Source organism: Onychomys torridus, chromosome 6 (genome assembly GCF_903995425.1).
Source record: "Onychomys torridus chromosome 6, mOncTor1.1, whole genome shotgun sequence".
Taxonomy (NCBI): Eukaryota; Metazoa; Chordata; class Mammalia; order Rodentia; family Cricetidae; genus Onychomys; species Onychomys torridus.
The window spans coordinates 114,383,967-114,397,469 of record NC_050448.1 but is presented as its reverse complement, the minus strand read 5'-3'; the positions used below and the strand labels follow the sequence as shown (position 1 = coordinate 114,397,469).

The window sequence follows — 13,503 nt, the reverse complement described above, 5'->3', positions numbered from 1 at the left end:
TTAAAAATATATTGTATGAAATTCTTAAAAGATAAAATATAAAATACATATGGCTGAGCTAGCATATGTGACACTTTTCAAGTCCTTTGGGCATATGCCAAGGAATGGCATAGCTGGGTGGTATATGTTTAGCTTTGTGGGGATTCTCCACATTGAGCTCTAGAGTGGGCCGGCTAAGTTTGCAGTATCACCAACAGTGAAAGAGGGATCTTTTCACCATGTTCCCTCCAGCGTCTGTTGTCTGTTATTCAAGTGATGTTTGCCATTTTGAATTAGTAAAATTAAAACCTCAAAGCTGGCTTTTTTGTTTGTTGGTTTGGTTTATTGTTTGTTTGTTTGTTTGGGGGGGGGGGTTGGATTTTATTTATTTATTTTTTTCATGACAGGGTTTCTCTTGTAATTTTGGTGCCTGTCCTGGAACTCATTCTGTAGACCAGGCTGGCCTTGAACTTACAAAGATCTGCCTGGTTCCACCTCCCAAGTGTGGGCCACCACCGCGGACTGAAAGCTGTCTTAACATACATTTCCCTAATTACTAGAGATGATGAATATTCTTCAAGAGATCGCTTAGCCAATTTTTTCTCTCTTTGAGAACTCTCTGTTTGGGTCCCAGGCCAATCTTTATTTGTTTTGGCTCTTTGTGTTTTGAAGTATTTGTATATTTCAGATATTAATCCTATGTCAGATGTATAGCCGGCAAAGAATCTGTCCCATTCTGTGATATTCCTCAAGCTGATTTTAGTTTTATGAAGACCCACTTGTCGATTGTTGACCTTAGTTGTTAGGCAAATGGAGTCTTATTCAGAAAGTTCTTTCCTAAGAAATGCCAATATCCCATAAGGTGCTGCCTATGTTTTCTTCTAGCAGTTCTTGGTGTTTGGGGTTTCACATTTAGGTCTTTGATCTGCTTGGAGTTAAGTTTTAGTTTCATGAAAGGTGATAGAGATGAGTCTGACTTGGTTCTTCAGCATGTGGACATCCACTTTCCCAGCAACATTTGTCAAAGATGCTTTATTCTCTCCAGCTTGTTTTGAAATCTACCAGAGAGAGGGAAAGTGGCTCTTTCTGGCAGAGGGGACTAGTTTCCTTTGGATCTAACATTCCAGCCTGATTTTAAAGATAAGAGAAACATACCCTTTTCTGTAACTGCTTTGCAGATGAAAATAGGATATCATTCTCAAGGCCCATGAAGGCTGAAATATTAGTCAAAGACTGGGAGAGGATTCGGGTAATTTGTGGAGCATTCATCAGAAGCATTTGATTCTCTGACTCAACCTGAAGAGACAGGCAACAGTCATATTGGCTGGATTGATTTACATCAGCTTTCAGCAAGCTCAGGGATCTTGGGTTTTATAGGACCAAACCACTTCAGAGAAGTTTGTAGTCCACAGCTGATACCTGGAGTATGTCTGTCAGCCAAGTGGAAATCTGATGGCACAGAAAGAAACTAGGGGCAGAAGTTAATGCTAATAGCTTAGGGGAAATCCTTAGATTTGAAACTTTGAGGCCTGTGGTCCTGGGAAGGCCAGAGGAAAGAGAAAGTCCACCTTCAGGGACAGACAGCTGACTAACATGACAGGGCACTAACCTGGAGTCCACTTGACCTGTAACTGGTGGATCCAAGTCATGACTTTCTGAAGCATACATGAATTTTCCAAAATTCAAAAAAAAGATAAAAGTTTTAGATATATTTAGCATGATCATTGTCTTCTGTATTCTGCATTGAAATCCTCACTGTAGGAAAAAGCAATTGACAAGTGTCTGTAAACAGCTGGAGTAGGCTCATGTCTTTCAGCCATAGCAAAATTTTGGGGATTCCTCCCCCACAAAAAAATAATGTGTGTGTGTGTGTGTGTGTGTGTGTGTGTGTGTGTGTGTATCTCAGAGATGTTTTCAGCATGATGATAAGTACTTTTAAGTTTATATTTAGAAAATAACCAAAAAAAGTTTAAACTTTTGAGCCTTATGACTATGATAATAGTAGCCAGTGTTTTGCCAGGGCTAGATTAAAAGTTTATTAGAACTCTACTGATTAACATGTTAGTACTCTGATCCTCTGAAATCCTAATATCATATATTACCTTTTTTAATGTAAATTCTGTCAGCAAGGCAAATCTGTCGTGAATTTACCTTTTCTTACCAGGGTACCTAGTAGATCTAGAAAAAGCAAGGCCTAATTTTCATATATGAAATGGACTGACCAAGCAGCTACTGCTAAACTGAAAAAGATACAGTTAGCTATCAGCACCACCAAAATATCAGAAGAACAAATTTGTACAGAAAGTATAAACCAAATGATCATTTTATTAATCAAGATGGCAGATGCTGTGGAATGATCCTTCTTGTACACTGCGAATATGTATTACTCTGATTGGCAGAAAGAGGTTAGGGGGGAGAGCCAAACTGAGAGGACACTGGGAAGAAGGAGGGCAGCATCAGGAGAAGTCTCAAGCCAGACACAGAGAAAGAGGAGATAAACATGTCCTTCTGAAAGAAGGTACTGCCACATGATAGAGCATAGATAAGAAATATGGGTTAATTTAAAATGTAAGGGCTAGTTAGTAACAATCCTAAGCTGTTGGCTGAGCATTTATAATTAATAATAAGTCTCTTACATTTTTGTTTGTGATCTCTGTGAGTTCAAGGCCAGCCTGGTCTACAGAGTGAGATCCAGGAAAGGCACAAAGCTACACAGAGAAACTCTGTCTCGAAAAACCAAATAATAATAATAAGAATGAGAAGGAGAAGGAGGAGGAGGAGGAGAAGAACAAGAACAAGAAGAACAAGAACAAGGAGGAGGAGGAGGAGGAGGAGGAGGAGGAGGAGGAGAAGTCGTCATCTCTGTATGATCTTGTTGGTCTCTGGGAGCAGAGTTCCCAGGGTGGCACCAGAGCAGCATCAGTCCTCAGCCATCACACAGGACAGCATTAACTCTTTGAGTGCCACACAAGGCAGAATCAGCCTTTGGCTGCCAGACCCAGAAGGTCTAAGATACTTTCCTGTAGATGAGGAACTTGAGAGAATGGCACCTTGGCAAAGCAAAATGAAGAAGTCCATTATCTAATGGCCTGCTTGTCCACACTTTGGGCAGAATCCTGGCAGTAGGCAAGGCATGGTATAGTTTTTCCCAGTGGTTGGCACTACCATAATCCAGGTAGTGGTGTTAGGAGCTAGAATTTTTGTCTATCATGGGAAGCCTTTTTGTTAAATGAACATTTTAAATACCATCAGTTTTGAGGGCTATCTATTAAGTACACCTGATTTTAAACAAATTTTACTTGTTTTTAGTTACTTGTCTACTTGTTTTAGGCTTACTCTTGAAAATATATACAAAAAGCTAAGTAAAGCTTGCCCTGTAAATGAATTACATTTGTACTTAGCCTGACTACAAACACAAGTTCTGAATACATTAAAGAATTCAGTCATTAATAAGGTGACTTACAATTGAATTGTATGTCCTAATTATCTTAAAAAGTTTACAGCAAGTTAGCAGCTTTTACAAGATTAGGTTTTATAGTTTTATTCCTGTTAAATTAACCTTTTTTGCTCAGGTTATCTCCCTGTCCCCCAACACACACACAATGGTCTTACTGATCCTCAGAGAAAGAAAGGTTACATTTCAGGGCAAGAGTTTTGAATATCCATGGCCTTGAATGGGGGGACATTTTTTGTAGCCATCCTTTTTTTTCATTTTTACAGAAATCCTTTTGATTAAAAAAAATTAAATAACATGAGACATAATAGTAACAGATAAATTTACCATTTGTTGTAAGAAATTTTTTCTAAGAGGCTGTTAGACAATATCTGGAGTTTTCACTCATTATATATAACAGCTTTCCCACTGCTACAAAGGCAAACCGCCTGTTTATTCTTAGTATGTACTCTTTACAGATTTTTAACCATATGCAATATGTTTATAGATCTTAAGGTACAAAAGTTACATAATGGTCTTACAAATCTTGAGAAGTTTATATTTAGCAAAAGTTTTAAAGAGTTAAATAAAACCAAGAAAATGAGTATGAGATAAACAATAATTTCTATTGGGAACAGTCTGCTTTTTAGCTGTTTTAAAGCACATAGTGTCTTTTCCTATACTGTTCCCCACCCTGCCCCACCCCACCCCACCCCTCTGTCCTAGAGTTAGGTATCCTTTTAAGCTAGGACAGAGATTTGAAGAAACTTTTTAAATAAGCCTGCTTGAATCAGGAGAAGGAAGACCATAACCTAACTCCAGAACTAGTATTTTAATAAAGTAGAACAGCATAAAACGATATTATCCATACCCCAAAGATGCTTGAATTCTTGCAAAACTCAACAAAGTGACCAAGGGGAGGGATGAGAGCAAACAGAGAAGAAAGCTCAGAGATGAGAGACTTCATGGGGCTTCATTGAACCCATGAGCCGGGCAGAGACTGAGCAAGCTTGAGAAGCAAGCTGGAAGCCAGAACTGCAACAAAAGAAATACAAATAGTAATGATAAGCAGACAAGCAAAGGCTGGCCACCATGCCCTCATTCACCCAACACAACAGACTGACAACAGAGGGTCTTCCAGGGTCGGGAGTCACCTTACCCAAATGTTAAAAGAGTATCCCCTGATGACATGTAACCCTGGACTTGAGTTACCCAGAAGAATGCACTCACCAGAATTCAGAAGACCAGACAATACAAAAGGTTCAAGAGGGTCGAATTAGGGCATCCATCAGGGAGAGAATAGATCTGGAATGAGCCCCCAAATGTTGTAGTCAGACAATTCTCACCCAAGAGAAGAAATCAGGATGAGCTCTTTAAAATTTGAAGTTTTTACTGAGCCACACAGACCTGGGGCATGCACTCTTGTGACTACCAGTCAAAAGAGGTGGCCCTGAGCTGATTAAGCAAGGGGTTTACATGGTAAAATCCACAAGTTTGGTACATCCCTTCAATGTAGCTGTGATGGCTATTAATGCACATGACAGGATATGAACTTATTGAGTATAGGGCACAGATTTGTACTACGGTGCTTCTGTCTGAACAGGGAGCAGAAATCCTTGTGGTTTCAGAAACAGAACAATGCAAGTTAGCAAGTTTTCCTATAAGTACCTTTACGGGCCTGAAGGTCAATCTGACCTCGGTTTCAGTCTGAGGTTAGGTCAGGATTTAGCAAATATGTTTTTTTTTTCTTTTTCCACTTCACCAGTACTTTGTTAAAAGCATTTATTTAGAAGAACAGTTTTCTGGAGGAGCCTTTAGGTTTTCTAAGTAAAGGACCATGTCATTTGCACAGAGCAATAATTTGATTCCTTACATTCTTATTTGTAACCCTTTTGTTTCTTTCCTGGTCTTGTTTTGACTAAAGCATTGAACACTATATTAAATAAGAGTGGAGAGAGTATAAATACTTGTCTTAGTCCATATTTGAAAGGAAAGTCTCTCAATCTGTCCCCATTTCATACAATGTTATATACAGGTGTTTTGTCATAGATATCCTTTATTTGTTCATGTGCTTTCATTTTATTTTATGGAGCACTAGGAGAAATACTCTGACTTCTAGAAAGGGTTGGCAGAATTCAGCAGAGAACACATCTGGACCCTGACTTTTCTTGGTTGAGGGGTTGGGGAAGTGTAATTGTTAATGGTGATGTTTTAAATCTTATTTATTGTCTATCTTAGTAAGGGTTTCTATTGCTGTGAAGAGACGCCATGACCACAGCAATTCTTATAAAGGAGAACATTTCATTGGGGCTGGTTTACAGTTTCAGAGGTGTAGTCTATTATCACCACGGCAGGAAGCAAGGAAGTATGCAGACAGACATGGTGCTGGAGAGATAGCTGAGAGTCCTACATCGTGCTCCACAGGCAACAGGTAGTTAACTGTCTCCTGCACTGGGCATAGCTTGAGCATATGAGACCTCAAAGCCCACCCCACAGGGACACACTTCCTCCAACAAGGCCACGCCTACTCATAGTGACACTCCCTATAGGCCAAGTATTCAAATAGGAGTCTGTGGGGCCATTCCTACTCCAACCACCACAGTGTCATAGGTCTTCTAGGTTGTTTAAATCTCCTTGATTTAATTTTGGTAGCTCATATGTGTCTAGGAATTTATTTCTTCTGTGTTTTCCAAGTTTTCTTTTTTCGTTATCCATACCCTCACCGGAGCATGGTCAAACTCTCACGGCCTGTCCCTTAAGGCAAACTGAGTCATTCCTCTCCCACACTCCTACAAGAAGCCATCAATTGCGCAGAGATAACTTCAGCATCCTTATCACACTCCCTAAGAGTTCTCTCCAATGGCTTCCTATTTAGGCTATTACCCTTTTCGGGGGAGAGGTTTGTCACAGAAGCCTTCCATGTCCCTCCCTCTCAACTATGTGATGCAATCATTGATATCATGGCAAAAGTAGCTTTCTTGCTCTTTACAGTCAATGGGAGCACAGGTCATGGGCTTCCACATGTTTTCTAGCAACAGCACAAACCCCTGCTGCAGTAGGACCACTGACCCAGACAAGGCCCTCAGAGGTAGCCAGGACCACATTCATCAACGTGGCCTCAAGTCACTCACATCAATATGGCCCCTGAAGGCAGTAAAGTAAGTTTTCAGAGTACATTCTAATGATTGTCCTTATTTCATGAGAAACTGTGATAACATTCTCTTTCTCATGTCTAATCTTATTTTATTATGATTTGTGTGTGTGTGTGTGTGTGTGTGTGTGTGTGTGTGTGTGTGTGCGCGCACACACGCCTGGAGCTACTGTTGCAGATGACTGTGAGCTACCTGATATAGAAGATGCTAACTGCTTCAGGAAGCTCTGGAAAGGGAGCAAGAACTCTTTTATCTGCTGAGTCATCCCTCCAGCTCCCTCATCTCTAATTTGATCAATCTGATCTTTTCTTTCCCTTTCTTTTTGTTAGATTGGCTAGGGTTTGTCAGTCTTACAGTTTTGTTTTGTTTGTTTGTTTAATCTACTTCTTTGTTTGATTTAATCTATGTATTACTCTTTGGATCTTCATCCCTAATCATACTAGTTCTTGTCATCTTCTGCTTTTATGTTTGGACTGTTCTTGTTTTTCTAGGACCATGGGCAACATTGGGCTATTTATTTAAGATGCTTCTTTAATTTTACTGTCACCTATTTTTGTTTGTATGTATGCCATGGTGCATGTAGAGATAAAGAAAAACATTTAGGGATTGATGCTTTCCTTCTGCCATGTGGGATCTGCAGATCAAACGAAGTTCTCAAAGCTTAGTGTCAAGCACCTTTATCTACTTAACCATTTCACAGGCACCCAGAATTTTTAATATGAACAGTCATTGCCATAAACTTTCTTTATAGAACTGCCTTTGGTATACACCAGATGATCTGGGAAGTTGTGTTTTTCCTTTCATTTAACTCTAGGAAGTTTTTTTTCTGCTTGTTTTCTCAATGACCCAGTAGTTATTCAATAGCATGTGTTTATCATTATTATTGTTGTTGTTGTTGTTGTTATTATTATTATTATTATTATTATTATTATTATTTCTTTGGAGTTAACCAAGATTTTTGAATATTCATTAAACCTTTAATAATTTATGAAGAAAGCATAATGTGGAGAGGTGCTACAGGTTAGTGCATTTGTGAGGTAATAAACAAACCTGGGGCTGGAGAGATGGCTCAGAGGTTAGGAGCACTGACTGCTCCTCCAGAGGTCCTGAGTTCAATTAGCAATGGTGGCTAATAACTACCTGTAATGAGGTCTGACGCCCTCTTCTGGCCCGCAGGCATACGTACAGGCAGAATACTGTATATGTAATAAATAAATTAATCTTTAAAAAAAAAAAAAACTGAACAAAGAAACTGGAGGGAAACTTGTCTTCAGAAATGACTAGATATTTCACCAGTAGCAATGTGAGGCAGTAGTACATGGATCTACACCATCCGACCCTCAAGGCCAGAATAGAGCCTACAGTTTCTTTTGTCTCCTGCTAGGATAGCACTTCAAGACATACAAGTAAAGCTTAAGTATTCTCAAGATTATTTCTTTTGGAATGCTCAGTTATCAATTATAAAACCATTTATTACATCACAGGATTAGGATAAGTAAATACACTGGGGTAATGAGAGACAGCTTCCTCACTGTGAGAAAGTCCAGATGCAAACAGGAAAGGTAAGAAAGACTATGCTCTTAGACTGTAAACAGAAGTATATTTATAAGCTCAGACTCAAAGTCAGTGGTAGTGAGCCTTAACTATTCATTTCTAACTGTCCTGAAATGCTCTCAAAGCAATGATACTCCCAAATCTCTACCTGGAGAAACAGGGTCTTTTAAAGAAATGGCTAACGGCACCTGGGGTGGGAAGAAGTGATAGGGCCTGTCAAATATGCAAGATGATCTGACATGTCAAGGACACAAATGGCAGCTCACGGGAACTTCAAAGAATAAAATCTGGGATAAGTTAAGGTTCAAAATAAATATTTAAGGAAAACAGAAACACATGAATCTGACATAAATACATAAATGAGAATGAAGCTAAAATTCTCTGTCTCTCTGTCTCTCTCTCTCTCTCTCCTTTTCCAGGTAGGATTTCTCTGTGTAACATCCCTGGCTGTCCTGGAACTCACTCTGTAGACCAGGCTGGCCTTGAACTCACCAAGATCTGTTTGCCTCTGCCTCCTAAGTGCTGGGATTAAAGGTGTGTGACATCACCACCCAGCTTTTTTTTTTAAAGTGCCAAAAATAGACATCACAGAGAAGATGAAGTCAGAAAAACAATATTTGATAAATATCACACTAGAACATTCAAATATCATTAGTAAATGTTAAAACCAGTAGATGAAGAAAAGATTTTCCAGTGAGAGTTTGACAAGAAATAGGGTAACTATGTACTCTTAAAGTACCTCTCCAAAAATACCTATAAACTCAAAAGGAAAAACTAGTAGCTTAGAGGAAATGAAGTTCGAATATGACATCATCGGTTATGTGATAAACAGGTATGTTATTTCTGTTTCTGTAATCCATTGAGAACTCCTGCCAAACTTAAGCATGTGTTACATCAAGATAATGGCTGCATTAATGTCCATCCTTATTACTGTACTTAGTATGTGTTTGACAATGTTAATAAATTACAATAAAATATTTAAAAATTTTTAACAATACAAAGCATCTAATGCCCCCAAACTCCCCTGTATGCAAATGTCCAAAAATGAGATAGTTTCTGAAGATACTCGGTCTTAAGTCCAAAGGCATTTACAAATGAAAGTGTATTGGGAGCGAGAGCAGTGACATCATGACAAGGCTGGTTTTTTGCTTAAATCTTCCCTTTGGACTTTCCATAAGGCTAGCCTTCATTTCTGCCATTATCCTCACTATGATCTCGTGATCTAATAAATGAATAAAAATACAGTAGTATCAGAGTACTATGTAATTCTGCCTTGTCATTGAGTAAAACCATACTTACTATTTACACTCATTATACGTATTTATGAATAAATTATATACTTTAACTGGCTGAATGAAACTTTGACAACTTACTGTTTTGAAAGTTAAGATCTTCATGAGATGGACCTGATAAACTATGCTTAGTACTTCAATCAGAGAAGCTTGCTTTAATTTTTACTCTAATTTGTAGAATGACTGATACATTCTCAAATCAAATTCTGATATAAATCAAATGTCCACTATCCTCCTTAAGAAGCAGTGGGAAAGTCTGTGCATTCCATCTACACACTGGCTGAGACTTCTAGCAGTTGCCTCTGTCCCTTTTTTCCTGAATGTGGAGTCAGATTACACACCCCAGTCTTCAGGTGGCTAACACTGGCCATGCCATTGAGCTCTAGATTCCAAGCCTGGCCTAAAATGCTTTTCATTCATTTTCTCTGTTCTCTTCTGCCAGCCAGATGACAAGCATACATCTATGAAGAACAATCCTGCAGTAAATAGCCACTGAAAACCAGTGTTCTAATTGTTACTTATAGTTCCTGTCCCATGAATGAAAACATGTACAACAATAAGCAGTCTTCCAACAGTCATCATCAAGTGTGCATACTTACAAACTGAGGCTTGTAGTACGCTGGACCTATCGTGTTATCACTAGCAGGAGGTGTACGTCTTTCAATACTGTCATCATCATTGAGATGATAGCCGTGAGACTTTCCAGAAGAGGGAATTGAAGGAACATCAATGCTTCTGGAAACTGCAGGTGTTCTAGACATTTTCTTTAAACATAAAATGTTTGTGAGGAACACATTTTATGTGATTCAGAGACAAGAAGAAAGAATAAGAGCAAAACATTATAATTTATTATATAAAGGCAATCATTAAATATTGACTTAATGAATTACATAATATTAACCAAAACTGTGTTATAGAACTAAGTTGAAGGAATGCAGTCAAGCTTTAGCACATCTTATAGACTAAGTCATAGACACGATTAAAGCCACCATAAGAACCAAGGATTTACTTTTAACTTGGTCAGCTATTTCTCTTTCTTAGTAAAGCAAATTGTACTGAGTCTATAAATTAAATAAATAAATAAACAAACAAACAAGGCATTCCTACAGCAACATCAGATATTATGACTGTGTATGCTATACAGAACAATCCTTAGTTCTTTCCTTGAGTTCATTCAGTAACATTTCCAGCCTTCATTCCCTGCAACTCTTGAGTTGTCTGTATATTATCCATAACTTGTACACATGTGCTAACTGCACAGGCTACAGAGCAGAAATATGTCTATGAGATAATGCTAAAGCCAATGGAAATGAATGAAACTCATTTATAAATATGGTGTGTATCAGATGTAAATACAACAATAAAATGTATGCTTTAATTCTGAAAGAACTATGGCAACATTGACAATCTTAATATTAGGTCAGAGCTTTAAATTGGTTAGCCTTTTTTAAAAGGTTTTACTTCCATGGAAAATAACTTAAATAGAAACAGGAAGTAGTATCATAAATTAAAAATGTATATATCAAACAGAACATAGACATTTCAAGGATTTAGTTGGACAGAAAAACTAATGTGGGATTATACTGATCCCCGTATTTTCTGGGCAAACAGGTAACTGCAATGGTGAATGCACACATGTCCATACACAACTGTGCTGTGAAAGCTGCCACTGCTAGAAATGATTTTTTACTTGACACATCAGCTAAGGAGCTTCAGTGGCACTTATGAAAAGAAATTAAAAAAAGAATACCTTGAACAGCTTTCCTTCTATTCAGTACTTTCAAAAAGGACACATCAAAGGTTTCCAAAACAATAGCCTTTCCTTCCTCAAGCTTCTTTCTATTCATGTTCCTCTCCCTCAGAGCTTGTATTTCCAGCAGTCCACAGAACACTACTAAGCTTGCCATGGCAACACACACTGCAGTGCTGTTACTCATGTGCTTTTCTAGGACTACAGACCACCGTGTGAATTCTTCTTTAAGGCCAAATGCAGTTGCTTCTCCTAGCCCCTCCAAAGACTCTTTCCCTTTGGAATATTGGTGAACATTTCACTATGGCTTGAAGACAGTATTTCATCAACTATATTGTCCCAAATTTTGCTCCCTGCTAAAATTGTGGCTCTTGATTTGTCTTCTATGTAAAAAGGATGTCTAACATTATGTTAATCAACTGACACACCTGGTCATTCAGCAATGTTTGACAATCAGTAAATGAACATTTATTTTGCCCTTACACATGAAATATACCTGATATCTAAAAACATGACATAAAACTCAGTCTCATCTCTGTACTAACATTATTCAACTAAGACCTTAATCCTAAAACGCAAAGTGCTCTTTTTTCAGAGAACTGTTGAAAATATGATTAATTTGAGCTATGTGAAATACTTGGGATAAAAAATATAATCACACCTAATAAAACATAACCAAACCCATATTAAGTAATGTCATTTATTGCAACAGTGTATGGCTTTGATGTAAAAATAACTAATCCTATAACATGAATTTATTTTTTCAAATGCAGCATATATGATTCCCTTAAAGAAATTCTTCACTCAAAATAAAATAATCTTTATTTTGCCCTCCATAAAAATCCAACTTTTGTATCACTCATAAACCACTCCATTCCTAGGATGTATATTCCAACAGCACCCTCCAAGGCCCATCTCCAAACTAAGCACCTCTAGTAGTCCTGTGCGTCTGCTATCATGCAGTAATCCTTTAGGTCCCTAAGGCATTGCATTGCATGATCATGCATCTATCACTTTTCAAATCTTGTCTTGAAATAGCAACTACCTCTGTCCCCCATCTCAATTTTCAGCTTTCTTCCTGCGGGCATCATGTTTTGTTCTGTGCGGTTCTAGAAATAGAGTTCAGGACCTCACACAGGCTAGACAAATGCTCTCCAACACCAGGCTACACCTGCAGCCCAGGAATCATGTGGAAATCACTGCTTTGCTAACAGGTATTTACACACAGTCACTAAAAACAAGTGACCTATATAGATAACCATGTTTTAAACCTCCCTTCTTCCTAGTCACTGCGTACACTGTGGCTACAGAATAACAAGAAGAAGAAAAGAGCCCACTGATGTAGCTTAATGGAGGACCAATTATCTAGCACACACAAGGCCTGGGTCCAATTCCCAGGACAATAAAACAAAAAAGAAGAAAGAATGAGGTAATGATGTTACTATAGTTAAAAACTAGGGTTTATAAAAATTACTTAGTATTTATTTAATTATAAAATAAGTACAATATGAATAGTAAAAATATACCAAGCTTTGTAGTAAGGTTTTTGTTGTGATTGTTGTTGTTTTTAACATTTTCAACACCAAACAAACTGCTTAGGATTTCTTTTTATTTTATCTAAAAGAATTGTCATTAGAGCATAACTTAAAAAGTGACCTACTGTAGAAGACATTCTTTAGCTTGGAGTACCTGTTTGCTTGTGGTGTACAATGTCCCAGGATGAGGATGACCATAACTAGCAGGTCCTGGACCATCCGAAATAACCTTCTTAAACCGCTTCTCTCGGTTTTGCAGACTACGGCCTCCTTTGATCTTATACTAAATTGGAGGTTAAAAATTATGAAGTGATTCAAGATTATGGATTCCTATTATGATTCATATTTTATCGATATAAAATATTAACAAACAGTTTTAAAATGAAATTTGAGAAAGTTAAGGCCCTTAACTGAAAACAAGTTCTTCTAAAAGAGGGTCCTGAGATAATAATTGGAGTTCCCAGTTTTGACTCTAAGCCCAGACCAATGTTTACTATCCTTCAGAGCATTCTAAGGTAGTAAAGTAAAGTCAAAGACAGGGATTTCCAGCCTCCCAAGCAGGGTTAAAATAGACTGTGTTGCAGATCACTGGAAGAATGGGTACTTATGAACTGGCTTTTCAGAGCATTTCAGTAACAAGTCTGGCCTTCCATACTAGCTAGTTTTATGTTAACTTGACAAAAGCTAATCATTAAAAGATAGAACCTCAACCGAGAAAATACCTCCATTAAAAAAAAAAAAATGGCTATGGGCAAGCCTGTTGGGCATTTTCTTAGTGATTGAAAGAGGAGGGCCCAGGCCACTGTGG

At 38.0% G+C, this 13,503-nt stretch overlaps 1 protein-coding gene across 1 annotated transcript in view; it reads right to left on the bottom strand.

Moving 5' to 3' along the window:
- Window positions 1-13,503, bottom strand: part of Stpg2 (sperm tail PG-rich repeat containing 2) — a 433,963-nt gene that overhangs the window by 412,137 nt on the left and 8,323 nt on the right. The window contains exons 3-4 of the mRNA XM_036189290.1: window positions 12,850-12,978; window positions 10,010-10,174 (exon numbers count right to left, since the gene is read on the bottom strand). Of these exons, the coding sequence (XP_036045183.1) occupies window positions 10,010-10,174; window positions 12,850-12,978 (294 nt within the window). The remainder of the gene's footprint in view (window positions 1-10,009; window positions 10,175-12,849; window positions 12,979-13,503) is intronic.